This window comes from Micromys minutus (assembly GCF_963924665.1).
Source record: "Micromys minutus genome assembly, chromosome: 2".
Classification (NCBI taxonomy): domain Eukaryota; kingdom Metazoa; phylum Chordata; class Mammalia; order Rodentia; family Muridae; genus Micromys; species Micromys minutus.
Window position 1 is genome coordinate 29,061,779 of NC_137971.1, and position 18,536 is coordinate 29,080,314.

The 18,536-nt window shown below is 38.8% G+C and overlaps 1 protein-coding gene across 2 annotated transcripts in view; it reads left to right on the forward strand.

Moving 5' to 3' along the window:
- Positions 1-18,536, forward strand: part of PRKG1 (protein kinase cGMP-dependent 1) — a gene marked incomplete at its 5' end in the record, with an annotated part of 1,033,183 nt that overhangs the window by 906,276 nt on the left and 108,371 nt on the right. For both annotated transcript variants that reach the window (XM_080912438.1, XM_080912439.1), the window contains one exon: positions 18,332-18,406. In XM_080912438.1, coding sequence (XP_080768564.1) covers positions 18,332-18,406 — 75 coding nt within the window. The remainder of the gene's footprint in view (positions 1-18,331; positions 18,407-18,536) is intronic.

The following is an 18,536-nucleotide window of genomic DNA, read 5'->3' on the forward strand; positions in this document are numbered from 1 at the left end:
GAGGAATAAAGGGCAGAGTTAGAAAGACAGCATTAGATTAGTCCAGGGGACTCTGGAGGGAGAGGGTCCCAATTTGATCCAAAACTCCTAATTTTGAGGTACCTTCATGTTGGAGCACTAGAAGTTTATCCATGGCACAGTTGCTACCTGATAGTTGCACTCACAGATAGCTCAGAAATGGAAAATCAACAATGATCCATTCTCACTGCTTTTACTGAACATGTGTTCTACTGGAGTTCTACCATGTACAAGGCATGGTGCTAGGTGAAGAGTCAAATGTGAGACAGTATCTGAACGTGTATGAAGGGAGGTATAATGAGCCATCAGAATGAGCAATTCATAAGGAAACCACGAGCCAGTTTCAAATGACAAAGAGACACCTGTGTGAAGGTTGTTGGAAGATAGTTTATAAGACCCTAACACGAAGGTGTAATGAGCCTGGGTTACTATAAACACTAAATTTTCCTATAATAGCTACTCTAGCAATACAGAATTAGAAAATAGAGTTCCTTTAACAAATGATACCAAATGGTAGACTTTTTAGAAAGTACTATATATAGTAAGATATGGAGGGAGGGTTTGAAGACAGAATATGTAGTTTGGAGTCTAATTCCAGCTTGTGATCATAGGACTTTTTTTTAGGAGAAATGGGTAATAATGAATAGGTTTTTAAAGGGTAAAAACAAAAGGTGAAAATCTGACTAAGTTAAAGATTATGAAGTAAATTAAAGATATTATTAGAAAAGAGAAAATGGGATATATGAGAGAGACCAGTTTGGGAGACACAATGATATTCCACTGAGAATGACATCCAATGTCATGTAACCTTGGATACATAAGACAGATGCTCTGAGGAAGTCACAGATGTGGGCAGGAGTGCCCTGCCATCACGTTCATAAAATGTACATTGCCTACATAGAATTAACAGCTGAAATCATTGGGTGGGGTGAAATTCCATGATAAAACAGAGATATAGATGAAAATATCAGAATTTGGTGAAACTCAGTTTGTTCAAGGGAAAAAAAAACAGGTGAAAGAGAAGTCAAAACAACAGGAGACAGGGCAGTATAGAAATAGAACATCTCTGGGAAAGAGAGAAAATAAGTCCCAAGTTAGAGGCATAGACTTAGTGAAACTCTAGGAAAGCTGGACTAGAGAAGGTTGGACCGTAAGGAGAGGACAGGCTGTCTGCTCAGGGGGAGAGGGAGAGAGAGAGGGAGAGGGAGAGGGAGAGGGAGAGGGAGAGGGAGAGGGAGAGGGAGAGGGAGAGGGAGAGAGAGAGGGAGAAGGAGGAGAGTCCAAAAATAAAATAAATGTTAAAATATAGCTATCTAGTTTAAAACATAAATACAAAAAAAAAGAGACAAGTTGAGTATTTGAACTCAGGAAGTTTATGAGTCTATTTTTAGGGAAGATGTTGATCTCCAAGAAAACATTGAATCCATAGCAGAAAGAAAAAGAAAGAAGGAAGGAAGAAAGAAAGGAGGGAAGAAACCAACTAACTGTGGTGGAGGAAATCTGTCAAAACTGCCACTGGCACCTAATTTATGTCCAATTAGAGGAGCACCAGGGCGTCATCCTGTGCAAACAGATGGCAGACATTAGAACTGTCAGCAAGAGGAGCAGCCTTCACTAATTTACAAGCTATGGTACCATGTTACATAAGCCACAGTTATGATTTCCTAGGGGGAAGCAAAAGAACACCATTGTAACCAATCATGAATGCCAGACTTCTGTTCTAAAGAAATACTCATTGACAAATCAGAAAATGATGACCAGGTAACCACCGGTGTTCGTCTGCAATATTCTCTGACCGTTTTTTCCTCATATTCTATTTGTTATCTTCGGGTCATCCAGTGTTGGTACTCTAATGCCTTCCGACTGGCTGTCTTTCCAGCTTCAACATCACATCTGATCTTCCATGCCTTCTTCCCTTTGCTCTGAAGGCATCAAATCTCTTACCACATACCCTCTCGTTTTTCATCTCCGTGGTCTTGATTCTATTCTTTTACCTTCTAGGTGCTCCCTTTAGTCTTTGCATTTGTTTTGGTGAAGCCTAACTCGGGATTAAGATACTTCGGGGCAAGAGTAATTTGGTTTTGATGCTATGTACCCTGAGACTAGAAAGCAAATGGAAGTCTGGAAGGCTGGTTTTGGTTTGCAGGTCCTGTCAGGGAAGGACTCAGGGATGCTAGAGGAAAGATTTAGAGACTGCAGTCCTTTCACATACATAAACCAGGTTGGTTTCATGATGGATTATGTTCCAGTGGTGATTTTTCCACCTAGGTCACCTGTGTCTTCTTCTTTGTGTAGCATGCCATTCTCTGTCCACATGATAGGACCATTGGGACTTCATTTGTCAAATTACCTGTGGCCGTATTACTTAAGTGAGAGAGAGTGATAAAATATGTCATGGCCTTAGCCTTTCCTACAATCTAAGTGAATTTTGCTTTGGCTCATTTTTCTGGAGAGAAAACTGGGGTGATGTGAGGATTTTGGCAGGATGATTACAAGAGAACAAATGTGCCTTGTTTGAATGCTGTCTGCTGCGACCATTTAGCCTTGTCTTTTTTTTTAATGGTTCTGTTATTGACTAGTATGCTTTTCAAAGACACTTTAAGTAGGAAAGCCAAAATCCAGAAGTTTAGAAGACAGACTGTTAGTTTAGCTTGATGATGTGACTTGAATTATAACCTGTCCTTGAGGAGTGTGATCCAACTACAAAATAAGCCATATTTCCATAAAAGAGGCATTTCATGAGGAGTCAGTGTGGTTTAAAGCCATGGAAAAGAAGATGAAGAACAAACAGCTCTTTGGGATGCTTGCTTGTCCAAGTGCCTTAAAGTGGACACAGGACATCTACTAATGCTGGTCCCTCCAGCAATGACAGATAACATCCTTAGCTGAGATGTCCCCAGAGGAGTCCCAGACTCAACTCAGCTACTGGACCAGAGCTTTCTGCTGAACTTTCATGCATTAGCCATCCCTAGCCATATACTTGCTAGTTATGAAATTTCAAGGCAAATGTAAGAATGGTTTATACCCAAAGAGCAGAGTTTCTTTCAGAAACCTTTGGACTCTTGTAATATCCCAACATCATTATTATCTTGATGGGAAATGACAAAACTTAACATATTCTAAAACTTAGGGTGTAAAATAAAACCAGTTGTAAGAAGCTTATAATTGCCTATAGTAAAAGAAAAAAAAAAATCAGAGACATCTCAAATAACTTAGTTCTGTACTTCAGGGCCTTAGAAAAGCAAGAAAATACCAAATCTAAAATGGTAAATAGAAATAATTAAAATAGAAACAGAGTAGACATGAGCTAGAAATAAAAAGTTACACAAAGAATGAGTAAACTGAATAGTTGGTTCTTTGAAAGAGATGGACAAACCCTAATCCAAACTAACCAAACAAAAGAAGAACCCAAATTAATAAAAATTAGAGATGAGGAGAAAGACAGCATAGCAAGTACCCATAAAATTCAGAAAACCATTAGGAAGGACATGCCCTGAAAGCATGTATCACACTAATTTAGGAAATCACAATGAAATGGATGAATTTCTAGATGTACATAATCACCAAAATTAAATCAAGCAGAGTTAAATCATTTAAATAGATTAATGACCAGATATTGAGATGGGTTAGGCTTACCCCATGACAGGTTTCAGCCCTCTACACCCTAACAATCGTTCTGCAATGTATCTAGAGATAAAGCAAACAGAAAAGATAGAGGTCACCCACCCCTTCCCCAGAATGTTTTAAATCAGGCCTGTGAGCTCACTTTGGGGTCTTTCTGTCTTTGTAAATGGTGGACCTCAGAGTGCTGAACTTCTGCAGAATAAAACAGTTTTTGCTTTTAAAAATAAAGGGAGGGAAGGAGGGAGGGAGGGAGGGAGGGAGGGAGGAAGGAAGGAAGGAAGGAAGCAAGGAAGGAAGGAAGGAAGGAAGGAAGGAAGGAAAGAAGAAAAGAAGAAAAACTCAACATGTCTTAGTTGGTTGTCCAATACAGAGTACCCAGCCATGAAATTATACACAAACAAGCAATAGCAAATGGAGCCAGCAGGTTGTATGTGCACACGTGTATTACATTTAAAGACAGTGAGGTTGTGGATTTAAGCAAGAGAGAGGCAGAATATAAGAGGACTTGGAGAGAAAAGAAAAATTCCTCAGGTATTAGAAAAGAAACTAAAAGATGTTTAAGAAGGAGAGAGAAGCAAAGTCTCCTCTAAGGAGGACAGATACTGACCTGCTCAGGTTAATGGAGTGTAGTCTGTTACCAAAGCTCATTTGTCATGTGACTCCAAAGCTGTCATTTTATAACTTCTTGTCTAGTTGAACTCTGTTCTGAAGATGGGGCTCTGAGCCCAGGAGTAACGTATGATCTTACTGTTTAACTATAATAACTAGTAAGGTAGATCTTAAATTCACATTCTTAAATTTTAGTGCATTTTGGTGGGTCTTGGAATTTTAGAGTAGAAAGACTTTGAAAACCAACTCTTACAAATTCTCTGGTTTAGAACTGAGAGCTTCCTCAATCCTTAGAAGGAAGAACAAAACACTCATGGGGGGGAAAAATGGGACAAATATAGGAGCAGGGATTGGAGAAAAGATCATCTAGAAACTACCTCACCTTGAAATCCATCCCATATATAGCCACTAAACCAAGACACTATTGCTGAAGCCAAGTAGTGCTTACTGGCAGGAGCCTGATATGGATGCCTTCTCAGAGGCTCTGCCAGAGTCATACAGATACAGATGAGGATGCTTGCAGCTAACCATCAGACTGAACACAGGGATCCCAATGAAGTAGCTAGAAAAATAACTGAAAGAGCTGAAAGGGTCTGCAACCCCATGGGAAGAATTATCAAGTAACCAATCCCATCACAACTCCCAGAGACTAAAACACCAACCAATATGTTCTCATGGAGAGACCCATGGCTCCAGGTGCATATGCAGCAGAGGACAGCATTCTCTGGCATCAGTGGGAGGAGAGGCCTTTGGTCCAGTGAAGGCTCGTTTACCCAGTGTAGTGGAATGTCAAGGTGCTGAGGTGGGAGAGGGTGGTTAGGAGAGGGAGCACCTTCATGGAGGCAATGGAAGGGGAGGGCAGATGGGATTGGGGGAAAGGGAAAAACATCTGAAATGTAAATACATAAAATATCCAATTTCAAAAAGGAAAAAGAGTATTACAATCTCAAGATTTTTAGCTCAGCTCTTTGTTGAGTGAATTCTTAATTATTGTGCGCTTGGCTGAGGTCAAGGAAGGGAGTGTGACCAAAACAAAACAACAAAAACAAAAAACCAAAACAGCAACAAACAAACTAACTGAGAGCTGAGCCACAGAATGATAGATTTGCAGCTCTTTGCTGCTGAGAGTTGAGCTAAACACCTCACGGCATGGGATGATCACCTACATCATTTGAACGTGGAGGGTGAGCTGTAAACACCTAGAAACTATAGTAGACACCAGAGTGATAAGGTGTGCTTGCCGAGATGCCAAAAGCCAGTGGAAACAGCAGCAGTAAGGAGGAATCACTGAGCCCAGTCACTAAGCAATGTTCCCAAAGGCTCTAATCTACTCTTACGTCTGTCCTCACCTCTCTTCTCTTGGCCCCTCTGAGACTAAGAGCTGGACACTGTTATTGAGCATGATGTCTCAAACCTACTGCTATTGAGGGTTGGAGAGATGGCTCAGTGGGAAACAGCAGGACTATCTGCTCTTTTACAGAACCTGGGTTCAATGCTCAGCAACAGCATACATCTCACAAGGTGTGTTAACACTGCTTCCAGGGGACCCGATACCTACCACTGGCTGTACACATGCACATTGATGGTAACCAGACATAGATGCAAGCAAAATACCCCAACATGTAAAAAATAGTAGTAAATGTTTAAGACTCACAGCCCTTGATACTTGAGAGCCTGATACTTGTTTTTTGTGTTGGGGGTTGGTGTTTGGAGCAAGGAGTCACTGCATGTCTTCTACACTGTATAATGTTTAACAACATCCTGACTTGTACAGTCTGCTTAATACTACTAGTTCATTCAATGATAAGCAACATGTTCCCAGGCTAGGAAGAATAGTCAATAACTGATAGCCATGAAGTAACTATGGTGTCATGCCAGTAGAAATTGTACCTGAAATCCAGACACAATGTTCCTTGGAAAGCTCCTCCCAGACCAATGGAAAGCTATGTCAGGGGAAATCTACTAGCCATTGGTACTATAAATCAGACGCTGGAAGAATTACAAGCACCCACAAGGATGAGGAAGCAAAATGCTTCATTCTTGTTTTGTTTCTCCAGTGCTGACAACATGTCATTGCTAATCAGCAAGGGAAAGTTATATAAAATGTAAGACACATTTTCGTGGGCAGAAAGAAGGCTGGAAAACTATGAGCAGGAGGATGCAAACCTATAATCCCCATCCATGAGTGGCTAAGGCCTGAGAATCATTATGAATGCAAAGCTAGTATGGCTTTCTCATAACAAGACTATATTTACAGAAACAACATAAACAAAAATAAAAGGTAGGAGGGAGAAAAATCAAGAACCAAGAAGCATCCCAAACCAAATCCTACCTACACTGCCAACCAGGAAGAGGAAGATGAATAGGAACAGCTACTCCTTCCTAATCCTGACTAGTGATTCTAACAATTCAAGTATGAACAAGTACTTGGTAAGAACTTAAAAGAGAAGAAGGTATTTTGCCCGAGGCATCTCAAAAACAAAAACAACAACAACAAAAAACTCTTTGGATAAAGTGACATGCAAGCTAGGTCTTTTAAGTTTGTGCAGAAGTTTTACAAATAAAGGAAGGAAACGTGAAGGCAGGAACAGGACAATAGGATACAAACTAGGACAGCCTCAGTGGCTTCTGTGCGGCACTGGATGAAACATGGTAAGAGCAGAGGAGAGGAAACTGGAGAAAATCACACAGGCTGAGAGCTGAGTCTGGAAAGACGAATGGTGTAGAACTTATCAAGAAATCTAACAGGAGATGAAGTTGGGTTTCAATGGCTAAGAGCACCTGCTGCTTTTGCTGAGGACCAGGGTTCTAATCCCAACACCCACATGGTGGCACACAACTGTCTGTAACTCCAGTTTTAGGGGATTGACATCCTTTTCTTGATTTTGATAGCACCAGGCATTCATATGCACAAATATGTACATAAATACATACATATACACACACACAAATATATAGAGATAAAGCTGTCATATACGTAAAGTAGAAAACCAATAAGTTCATATTTTCAAAAGTAATCTCCTGGTGTCTCAAAGTAAAGAAGCTGGTCTCATCCTTTGGAAACACTGAGACTAATGGTATCACTACTGTATCACGTATTTGTCACCGAAGGAAGGGAACAGAGCAAGATTGGTTACAGCACAGAGAACTGGTACAGACTATTAAAGTCACAAGAGCTCTGAGGAATGTCTATTGGGGTTGAGACTTTTAGACTTGAACCTGAAGCAGATTTGGGTGGCTGTTACATGTCCCAGGTGAGCAATGTTTCTTGTACAGAAGCTCAGTGGATGCCTGTAGGCTGTCAGTGATAGGTGAAAGGAAACGGGTTACAACAGAGAGAAGGACCACTTCGGCCATAGACCTGCTAAGTCTGCTTCCATTCGGGTTCTCAGAATAAGGTGATCACTGCCAGCTAGACATGCTCTCATGCAAACTGACACTGGGGTTTATAAGTCCCTTAAAATCTGAGCGGCCTTGCTTTCTTCCGTCATTACTTTGTGTTATACTAGTATTAAGTACTCCCATTTTCCCGGCAAGTACTTGAACGATTACAGGATGTCTGAAGCTTGCATTTTTTTATCCAATGTTTTTAAATTTGTTTGAAAATTTAGTAACGCTTAGAGACTCATGGGCTAGGGATGCGAAAGGATAATGGAATGAGCTGAAACAATGCATTTTATTTTCTGAAGTTTAAGCATTAAGCAGCCGTCCTAAAACAAGTAACATTTGGCATTTGGCAGTCTGGGAAGTGGTTTTAGCTGTTTATTTGGGGGTGCTGCAATCCTAATGCTTCTCGTAGTCGTGTGGAGTGCTGGGGAGGGGAATCATAAGCCAGGAGCACTTTCAGGTAGAACTCTAACAATAAGGTTTTAAAAAAATGATAAAAGCATTAAAATTGAAATCTGCTTCAGATACTGAACATTTTTTGCTAGAGTTAAGTAGATTTGCTAATTTTAGGAGGCACACTTCCCTGATGAGACAGTCATTATAGGCCCAGCTGGGTCATCAAAGATCTAAGGCTTTTCTTTTCTTTTCTTTTCAATATGTCTCACAGTTGGTACCCATTTGAAGCACAAGGTATGGGAACATGAATTGAATTATCATCAGCCACAATAACAAGGATGCCTCATCAGTGATCAAGTGTTATAATCAGGACTTATCTTTCTGGTTGTAATATAGTGGTCACCTTATCTTAAGCCCTTCTATAGCCTTGTAATTGAGTTAATTTGAATAGATAGCAGACTATCCAAGGTCAATCATGATATGGCGGTTGACAAAGAAGGTTTGTCTTGCTCTCTGAATTGGAGATGGATAACACGTTATCATTGAGAAAGAAACTGAATGACAGCAGTTAATGAGTCTTATTTTCCATTTTTCACAGGATGTTCTCTCTCTTTCATGCATGACAATTATACTCTATATTTATAGACACACAAACATGTATGTACACATACACACACACACACACTAACCACTAAAGAAGAGAATCAGATAAACATAAACATATATTGTTAAATTTCACCAACTGTTAGTATATTTAATTAAATAGGTCATTTTACATAAGTTTTTTCCCCTGCATTGTGCACACACAGAGATAACACTAACACATTAAATATTCACTGAGGCTCACACAGTAGATATGCAGATAAGGACTAATTAAACAGATCATTTTTCTCACTGCATACCTGCAAGAAATGACATGTTTCCTCTTCAAATGAATGAGGCTTCAGAAAGCCCCTGCCATGTCCCCAAATGCATAACACGTAAACAGAGTAAAAAAATGCTCATGCCCTGACTTAGCGCATCACTTTCAGGATTTATTCTAAGTGTAACTCAGCCTCTTTGCCTTCTAACATCTTTGGCTGTGCCTAAACATTTAATTAAATTTTATCTGTATTTTCATAAAGAATTCTGTGCATTAAGGAACTTTACCTACCTTCAGAAGTATTTCCCTGAAGAGGCACACAGTGAGAAAATGGGAGAGTCCAAGGTCAGCACATTTTAAAATGATTTCCTAGAACCGTTACACTGTGTACCTTGAGAAGTAACGATCTTGAGAAGGTATTGCAGTAAACCCCCAATGCCAGCTCAAGTTTTCAATTGAAATAATTAAAAAAGAAAAGCAAACAAAATTTTGGTGAGTCAAAAACTCACCAAAGGATTGAACAATAAACCTAAGGATTGAAATCTCCCATAATCTTACATTTAACATTTTCTTCTCTTACGGTTGCTTCAGAGAGCCTATTTCTTAACAACTAAAGCTATGGAAGAGTTGTACAATGTTTGCCAATTGCATCTCTATCCTAGGGAAGAATAAATATATTTTAAAGGCTTCAGGAAATTTGAAAGAAGAGTAAAAGTCAGGATGAGCTTCTTCTGAAGTGTCAGATGTCACCTTCATGATACTGAAGGTGATCATGGTGTCAGGGAAGGAAAGGCATACTACAAAAACAATAGAGATTATTCAAGTGTATGGCAGGCTGCAGAGCCAGAGAACTGAGAAGATTCTAGATGTTGATTACAGATAGTTCCATTAGTGCAGAAAGAGAAAGGCTATGGAAAGGTAATTCATGAATAAGAGTGTCTACATGTGACAATTTGGGGGTATGTATATGTATGCGTTATAGTGCATACGTACACACACTTGTTCCTGCCATCCATTTGAGACAAGGGCCAGCTTGTACAATCAGTTGTCTTCCTTCAGCACTAGTTGAAGGAAACATGTCAGGCTCTGTAGGATGTCATCTTCACCCTTATGGGCATTTTGTTTCAATATCATTATCTGTTAATCCTCATAATAGTTCTCAAGGTCAGGGGTGGGTGGGTGGGTGCAAGTCAGCAAATGACATTCTAGAAAGGGAGTTCTAGAGACCTAGAAAAACTCAAGGAAAGATGAAAGAATATGAAAAGAATAGAGATGGCTCAGAGGCTGAGTTCCTCCAGGTTTTCCATGGGAACCCGAGCTCAGGTCTCAGCACCACATTGGGTGGTTCACAATCACCTATAACTCCAGATCTAACAGTGTCTTCTGGCCACAGTGGGCATGCATATACACACGTGCACTCGCATGAGCACACACACACACACAGAGAATAAAGTTCAACACTCTTTTAGAGGGAGGGCATTTAGACACAGTCATGAAAGAAGTAATTAAGGCCAAATAAGGTCATTGTACAGAATATTCTAACCCCATAGGATTGGAGGCAGTCAGAAACACACACATTGAAAAGCTGTGTGAGGACACAGAAAGAAGGAGAAAAGCCTCACCAGAAAATGGCCCTGGCTAATCCTTGGTCCCTGACATCCAGTCTCTATACTTTGAGAGAAGTGATTTCTGTTTGCTTTAAATGTGGTCTCTTTTATCTTGCATGGCAGCACCAGAAGAGTAATATCCCCACACATTAGAGCTTCTTCAGATAGATATGTAGACTTCAGATGGTCTGTTAACACATTCCTTTTAGGGACTGGCTGTGGAACGCCAGAGAACATCGGCCCTATGATGTCAAGGCCACGCCCCAGATACCTATCATCTGCTCCAGTCTTCTAGGTTGAGGTGCAGAATGGTGTCAGCAGCAGTCAGTATTCAAATTTTCAGAGTTCAAATACCATGGTAAAGGTCAGCCTTGTGGCCTTCAGTGAGTTGTTTCAGCACCGACTGCCTCATCTGTGAAAGGAAAGATAAAATCAAAAATAGTGTGACTTTTCTTCATATTTTTCTTGATATTTTTATTAAATCTAATAAGCATTAATGTGTGATATTTGAGGATTTTTTTTACCTGTGAATATCTAATGATTCCTGGAGAAATATGTTTGTTTTAGTTTTTATGTTCGTTTGTTTGTTCTTTGACAATTTCATCCATATCCCAAGTGTATTCGGAAGATTATAAATGTCCCCATCTCCTACCCCTATTCCCCTTCCTTTCTGTAGGCTTCTCCCAGGTACAAGACATTTGCTGCTGCTTTGTTGTTGGTTGTTTGTTGTTGTTTGAAACCCACACCTTTAGCTAGGATCATCTGTGTGACCATGAGTTTAGAATATCTCTTAAAGCCTGTGCGACCTTAGTGAGTATACCTGCGGACAATGGCTTCCCCGCACCTCCCACAGAACTGTTATTGGCACAGAAGGGTAGGGTTCCTTCAGTTCCTCAGCAATTGGTGATTAACTGTTAATAAGTGACTATAGGTTCCTTACAGGCAGCTATACTGAGTAATCTAATGACTGCATTAAGTGTGCAGAGCCCAACAGATGCTATTTGATGGCCATACACTTCTGACTCTTTCATTATTGTTTAGAACAGATTATTGCCTTATAAAAAGACATAATCAGGAAAACAAATCTGCTTTACATAAGTGAGTCATTTTGTTATCATATCAAAATTTGAGAACTTATTGGAGGGTCCGCATGGTAGTACAACTCTTTGTATACCCTTGACTGAAGGCTGCTCCTCGCTGGTCTGGGAAGACCATTCTCTTCCACCTGCCATAGAGTTCCCAGCTTTGGAAGAAACAAATAAGTGACACTGAGGAGGGAAGGAGACACCAGTCTATGGAGCCGGACCAGCTGCATCAACTCCAGCAATCAATGGAGTAACAGATGTCAGTCTTACCGCTCACGGTTCCTATTTTGAATTTGACAGAATCTGTTTAATTAGTTTTATTTGTATTATTTTTATTAACCCACAGAATCTAATTACCTACTCACAATTACTAAACATTGTATCAAAATAGGAATGTGGTAAAGCGCAAGGATTTAGTCAACTAACATGACTATGTTAGATTTAAATACATACATGACTTATAACATGTGCTTTATAAACTGCAGGTTGTGTGTAAATGCTTTTCTTTATTGGCAACATGTCAATCCTTGATACTTAGAGTCCATCAATTTGGTCTTTTGTCTTCCTTGGAGTTTCAAAGCCCATTTCTCTTTGGACAAGAGTATCATCACGTTGCAGTTGAAGAACAAAATTATACACATTTTAGACATACCACTGAGTAATCAGCTCCCTTCAGAAAGATGTTTTGGTGTAATAATGAAAACATCTTAATAACTGAAATTATTACCCACTGAGTCAATCACCATAATGTCCCCAAACAGACACTTTTCTAGAGTGAGGAGCAGCCTTTCAGCTAATGCCTCTTAAGAAAAATGTCTACAAATGCTAACATTCTTGACGCAAAGGGTCATTGTTTCCTTTCTCTGTCTCTTTCCCTTTTTTCCTGCTCCATCTTCCCTCTGCCTCCTCATTTTGCTCTTTTTCCTTCCCCTTCCTGCTTTTTTCCTTCCCCTTCCTGCTTTCATTTCCCCTGCACCTGTCCCCATGTTTAAACTGTCAAGATTAAAGGCACAGGACAGTACAGATTTGTTCTTCTGTGTCTGCATTTGTGAATCTGTGTTTAAATAACACCATTGAAACCACTCACCTTAAAAATCCCTGCCTGGTCTTTATGGGGGTCCCCAACAGCTGGATCAGGGACTTATCTGTTGCCTTCCTGTGGATCCCCCTCCCCTAAATTAGCTGCCTTGTCTGGCCTTGGGAGGAGAGAATATACTTAGTCCTGCAGTGACTTGAGATGCCAGGTTGGGTTGGTTCTCCATGAGGGACCACTTCTCAGAGGTGAAGGTGAGGATGGAGGGAATATGTGACTGGGAACTGGAAGGAGAGGGGCTTTGATTGGGAAGTAAGAAGAATGAATGAATGAATGGAAGAAAAGAGAATTCTGCCGTGACATTTTAAAATAATTTTACACACACACACACACACACACACACACACACACACACATAAAATATCACAAATATGGGTGTTTCGACTGCACATATGTCTATATATCATTGTGTGCACTGACGACAGGATATCAGAACCCCTGACACTGGAATTACACATGGTTTGATTCCACTTATCACTGTGTGGATGCTAAAAATCAAATTCAAATCTTCTCAGAAAGCATTTGGTATTCTTAACGATGGAGCCATCTTTCCAGCCCCTGCTTAACTCGTTAAAACTAGATTCTCTTCTCAGAAAAAAATAATGTAAAAGTGTATTACAACTACATGCATGCATGCACTTAGGTTTGCTGTTGATATTTCCTGAGGTAAAGATTTTCACATAATAGTTCCCTACTTTCCTCTGAAAATGAAGCTAACATATATATGCTTGGCTATTTTATCTTGCAACACTAAAGTATAAATTACATGTGACTGTGAGTTTAAAGATTTTAATACTTTGTAGTTGCTTGTTTCTTTTAGCTGACAAATGTTTTGTGGTTCTATTCACTCAGTTGCTAAGGTGGCCAGAACATCTTACTAAGATCTTCAGAATAGAACATTGATGCCCAAGGCCTTTTTATTAGTCAAGTCATGCCAAAAGATCCTAATAAATATTTAGAAAGTCATTTACCACTCTATTAGTTAGGGTTCTCATGAGTAACAGAATTTATAGAACAAATCTTTATATATAGTGAGAAAGGGAATTTATTAGAATGGCTTACAGGCTATGCTCTAGATGGTCCAACAATGGCTGCCCATGAATGGAGGTCCAAGAATTTAGTAGTTGTTCAGCCAACAAGGCTGGATGTCTCAGCTGGTCTTCAATATGCTGGAATTCTGAAGAAGTAGGCTCTAACGCCGATGATGGGATGGATTTACTATCAGGAAAAATCAGGCAAAGAGAGAGAGCACCTTAGTTTCCCCAAGGCCTTTATATAGCCTGCTAGCAGAAGGTGTGGTCCAGAATAAAGGTAGATCCTTCTGCCTCAAAAGATCTGGCTTAAAGGTTTATCATCCTACCTCAAAAATTAAAAGTGGATCTTCCCACTTCAAATGACTTAAGAAAATAATTCTCTCACAGGTGTGCCCAACCATTTGGATTTTAGTTAATTCCAGATGTAGTCAGGTTGACATTCAAGAATAGCCACCACAACCACCCTAATAATATGTCCTAAAAGACCTGTTTGACAAAGATCCACACAGATGTTATGTATTCTGGGAAAGAGTGTATGACCGGGATTACAGCCCAATGGTGAGGGTTCTTCCTAGTAGAGGCAAGGCTTTTGGTTTAACTGCCAGAACTGAAAATAAATAAGTTCATCAATAATAAGTTTATTAATTAATTCTATAATTTTATTATATAGCTAATCAAACTTTCTTTAACAATTTATTTACCAGAGGAGCTAATAGGGATCCATTCGGACTTAGCAATATTACTTGAAAGTTACACATCTTCTTAAAGTAATTACATATAATATAATATTTTTAAAATGATTTACCATTTTATCAGGATCTAATTATTCAATGTTTCAATATTATTTTGAGTTAGATTGCCTTCTAAACAAAAATTATTTACAAATAATATATGGTCCTAAATTCCCAAAGACAAAAATATGATCCTTGGTGTATTTATTATGAAAAGAACTTAGATATGTTCAATCTATAGTCTAGAGTACAAATATTTGTTTGTGTAAAGTTATCATACTTCCTGTTTCCCTGGTTTATATGTCTGTGTGTGTTTGTATATGTATACAGAGCTAGAGGGAGAGATATTCTATGACATAGGTACATACAGTTACCTATTAGCTGCTAAAGTATTCCTTAATATTTTAAAGATAAAACTAAGTATATATACCAGAGTGCAAAGTTTAAAATAATATTGAATCACAGATAGTTAATAGCTCTAACTCTGAACAATATCAAGGTTACACTGAGAGCAAATCAAAGATTTTCCCTCACATGTCATTGGGTAACTGTAGACATTTTTGTACATTACAGTTTCTCTGAAATCAGACTTTCTCCAAGTTTAGGTACAGACTAATACCTTGAACAGGAAAGTAAGAAAATTAATCATATAAAAAACAGAGGTGCTGGGAATAGTGGCACACACCTTATAGTCCTACCAATCTGAAGACTGAGGAAGAAGGTTCATCAATTCCAAACAACATTTGTTGAGCTGCATGTTCTAGACTAGAGTGGACTTTAGGGTTGGAAAATGAACTCAAAACAAACTAGATAGCCCAAGGATCAAAGGTAAAACCACATACTACTGTTGAAAAGGAACCAGTGTCAATAAATGACTCTTGATGACATTCTGCTATAATCATAAATCAGTTCCTTCCTCAGTTGTCATCACAGAAGCCTCTTCGGTAACAGGAAGGAACAAATAAACCCACAACCAGATAATATGCAGAGACAATGGAGCACTCAGCCCAAAATGGGATGCCTCTGTCCAATCCCTTCTAGGGCTCAGGAAACCCTGTGAAATAGGACACAGAAAGAGTGTAAGAGAGAGGTGATGGAAGACATCAGGAACACAAGGGCCTCTCAGTCAACATAAGGTCATAGGAAATCACAGAGGCTGAGGCGATCTATGCAGGGCCTTCACAGGTTTGTCCCAGGTCCTTTGTGTGTGTGTTATAGATTCTGGTTCAGTGTTCATTTGGCATTCCTGGGTGTGCAAATGAGGGGGTCTCTGGTTCTTGTGCCTTCTTTTGGGTTCTTTTCCTTCTGATTGTTTTGTCTCTTTCCACTGTGTTCATTTTTGCATTCTCTTATCATATTATAGTTTTATTTATTTATCCCTCAGAAGCCTATTTGTTTTTCTCATGGGAGAGAGAGAGGGACTGGATCCAAATGAGGGTGAAGGTGGCAAGGGAGTAGGAGACTTGATGAAGGAAAGGCTGCCATCAGACATGTGAAAATATTATGTGATAAAACATATATTCACTAACAAGAAAGAATAAGAAAGAAAAGATTGCATTTTATGCTATTATTCAAGTGAAAAGTTAAGAGTCCTTTCCCTGTCTCGAGCTTAATTAGAATGTAACTAACAAAGTACAGACATTTGGGGTAAAAAATAAATAAAAATTACAATAAAGTATTAAGAAAGAAAAACACAAATGTTAAAATAGAACCAAATAAAGGGAAAATGTTTAAAATTGCATTTGAGAATTTTCTCAATAATAGAGATTGTAGTTATCATTTATTTCATTAATAACATTTTTGAGAAAGTTTAGACTTGCCTATTATTCAGAATGAGTTAATAAGTTCATTATATTAAATTAATATAAAATTATATTATATTTTGGAATGAGTTTCTTAATTTCCTGGGCCCTTATCTCAAAATTTCCTCTATGTCTTCCTTTGTATATCAGCGTGACCGTATTTAGCACAGCATAGAAGTGACCCCGCCTCCCAGATGGATCACCACCAGGGATCTGAGATAACAGCTGTCCTCTGTTGCTCTATTCTTCTTTATAGTTTTTGCAAAAAAGTAATTAAAAATGAAAGCAGTTAAGTAACTTTAAATTCTAAATCTTCATCTGCTGATTTCAGAGACTGGCTGCATATTTTATTTGATGTTCCAAATGCATGTCATTCAAAGATTAAGATTATGAAAAGACTGTGGGTGTGATTCAGTGTTATACAGCTTGTCTAGAATTTAAGAGACCCTGAATTCAATGCCTAGTACTTCCATAAAGAATCATACAGATGGAACAGGGGAGAACACAAGGAGGGTTAAGTGTTTGGCATACAAGTGTGAGAACTGGCCTTCAGCTCTCTACCCAGACTCAGGACTAGCAAAGAAGCCCATCTGGAATCCCCATGGTCAAAAAAGATACAGGGAATCCTCGGAACAAACTGGCTAGCTAGAAGAAACAAGTCAAGTTTTGTCTTTAAGGAGAAATTCTGCCTCAATATATAACATTAGAGAAAGACAAAGGAAGAGCTTTGGCATCAGCCTCTGTATCCACACAACCACACACAAACATACGTATACAAAAACTATAGAGGTATAAACTGTATAACTACATAAGTCATCAAAACTCCCCATTAAAATCTTATACAGTACTAAAGTTTTCCATCACTATCTTCTAAGCGTGGTGTTTTGGATAGAGGTTGCAGTATCAATTTTTGAATAGGAAGGAGAATGCTCACTTTGTTCCTATAGTCTGTCACACTTACTAGGTTTTAAGATTTAAGGTGAACTTCTGACTATCTTAAGAGCACGACTAAAATGGCGAGACTAAAAACATCACTGCACAGTGCTTGTCATACTGAGTGACACCTGACATATTCATGGCTCTTACCAATGTGACCAAATATTTGACAGAAAGAACTTAAGAGAAGAAAGGTTCATTGTAGCTCAGTATTTGAGAGGGTTTGGCCCATAGTTACCTGGCTCTGTGCACTCGGACAGAATATTATACAGGCTGGATGAGGCAAAGGAAAGCAAAGTCCAGCACCAGAGATATTGCCAAGGATCTGGCCAAAGCAAATGATTACCTTCAGTGAGGCATTACCAGAACCACATGAGACTGTGAAGTTCTGGTTTTTATGTGGAAGTCTAGATAGACTTCTATTAACTTTTTCTTTGTTGTCTGGTCTACTTCAGTGGTTGCCAAAATGTCTCTGGTTGTATTCAGTACATTTCAAGTATATATTCACTCGGTTGTTTTTTTCTATAGCATTTTCTATTTTAAGCATATGGTAGATGATACTTCATTATATAAAATAAATCTAATGACAGTTCTAGATATAGAATAGATGGGCTTCAAGTCGTTAAACTTCCTACTTCATCCAAAGTCGATGTATTTTCACTCTCTCAAATGAGTTTATTTTTCTACAGTTCTTAATTTGTCAATGATTATTTGTTTTCTCTTAATTAGAGATGCAGCTACTGTTTGCATTGAAAATAATGAAAATTAATCCCAGTTAATTGACAGACAGTATTCACTTATTGTCAGGTTTGTTGTTATATCAGTTTGATAAGAAATTGACTCAAAATTAGCATAATCTATATTTTATTTCACCCAGTTGGCTCAATATTCATTTTTGCCAGACATGGGTGTCAAATGTGATTAGGTGTTGACTACATTGGTTGAGCATATAGAATAGGTCTCTGACCTCATAGAGTTTATGACCCAGACAGGATTCTGCTGACTGGTGTGTTTCTCAGCAATCGATCTAGATTGTTTGACTTTACTTTTTTGAAGATGGCTTTAAATCATTCACTATTAATGACTGGTTGACACATTTCCGTGTTGCAGAGTACTTAACATGCTCACTCTGCTTTTCCACTGACAGCTCTTTCAAGCATCTGATTGGAGGACTGGACGATGTTTCTAACAAAGCATACGAGGATGCGGAAGCAAAAGCAAAGTAAGTGAGATTTGTTTTGGAGACTTACTTCATCTTAATAAAACGTGACTTTAGTAAGATAACACCAAATATTTGTGCTTCATGTCAAGTGCTCTGTCAGTAAAGATCTGATTACTTAAAAGAAAAGTTA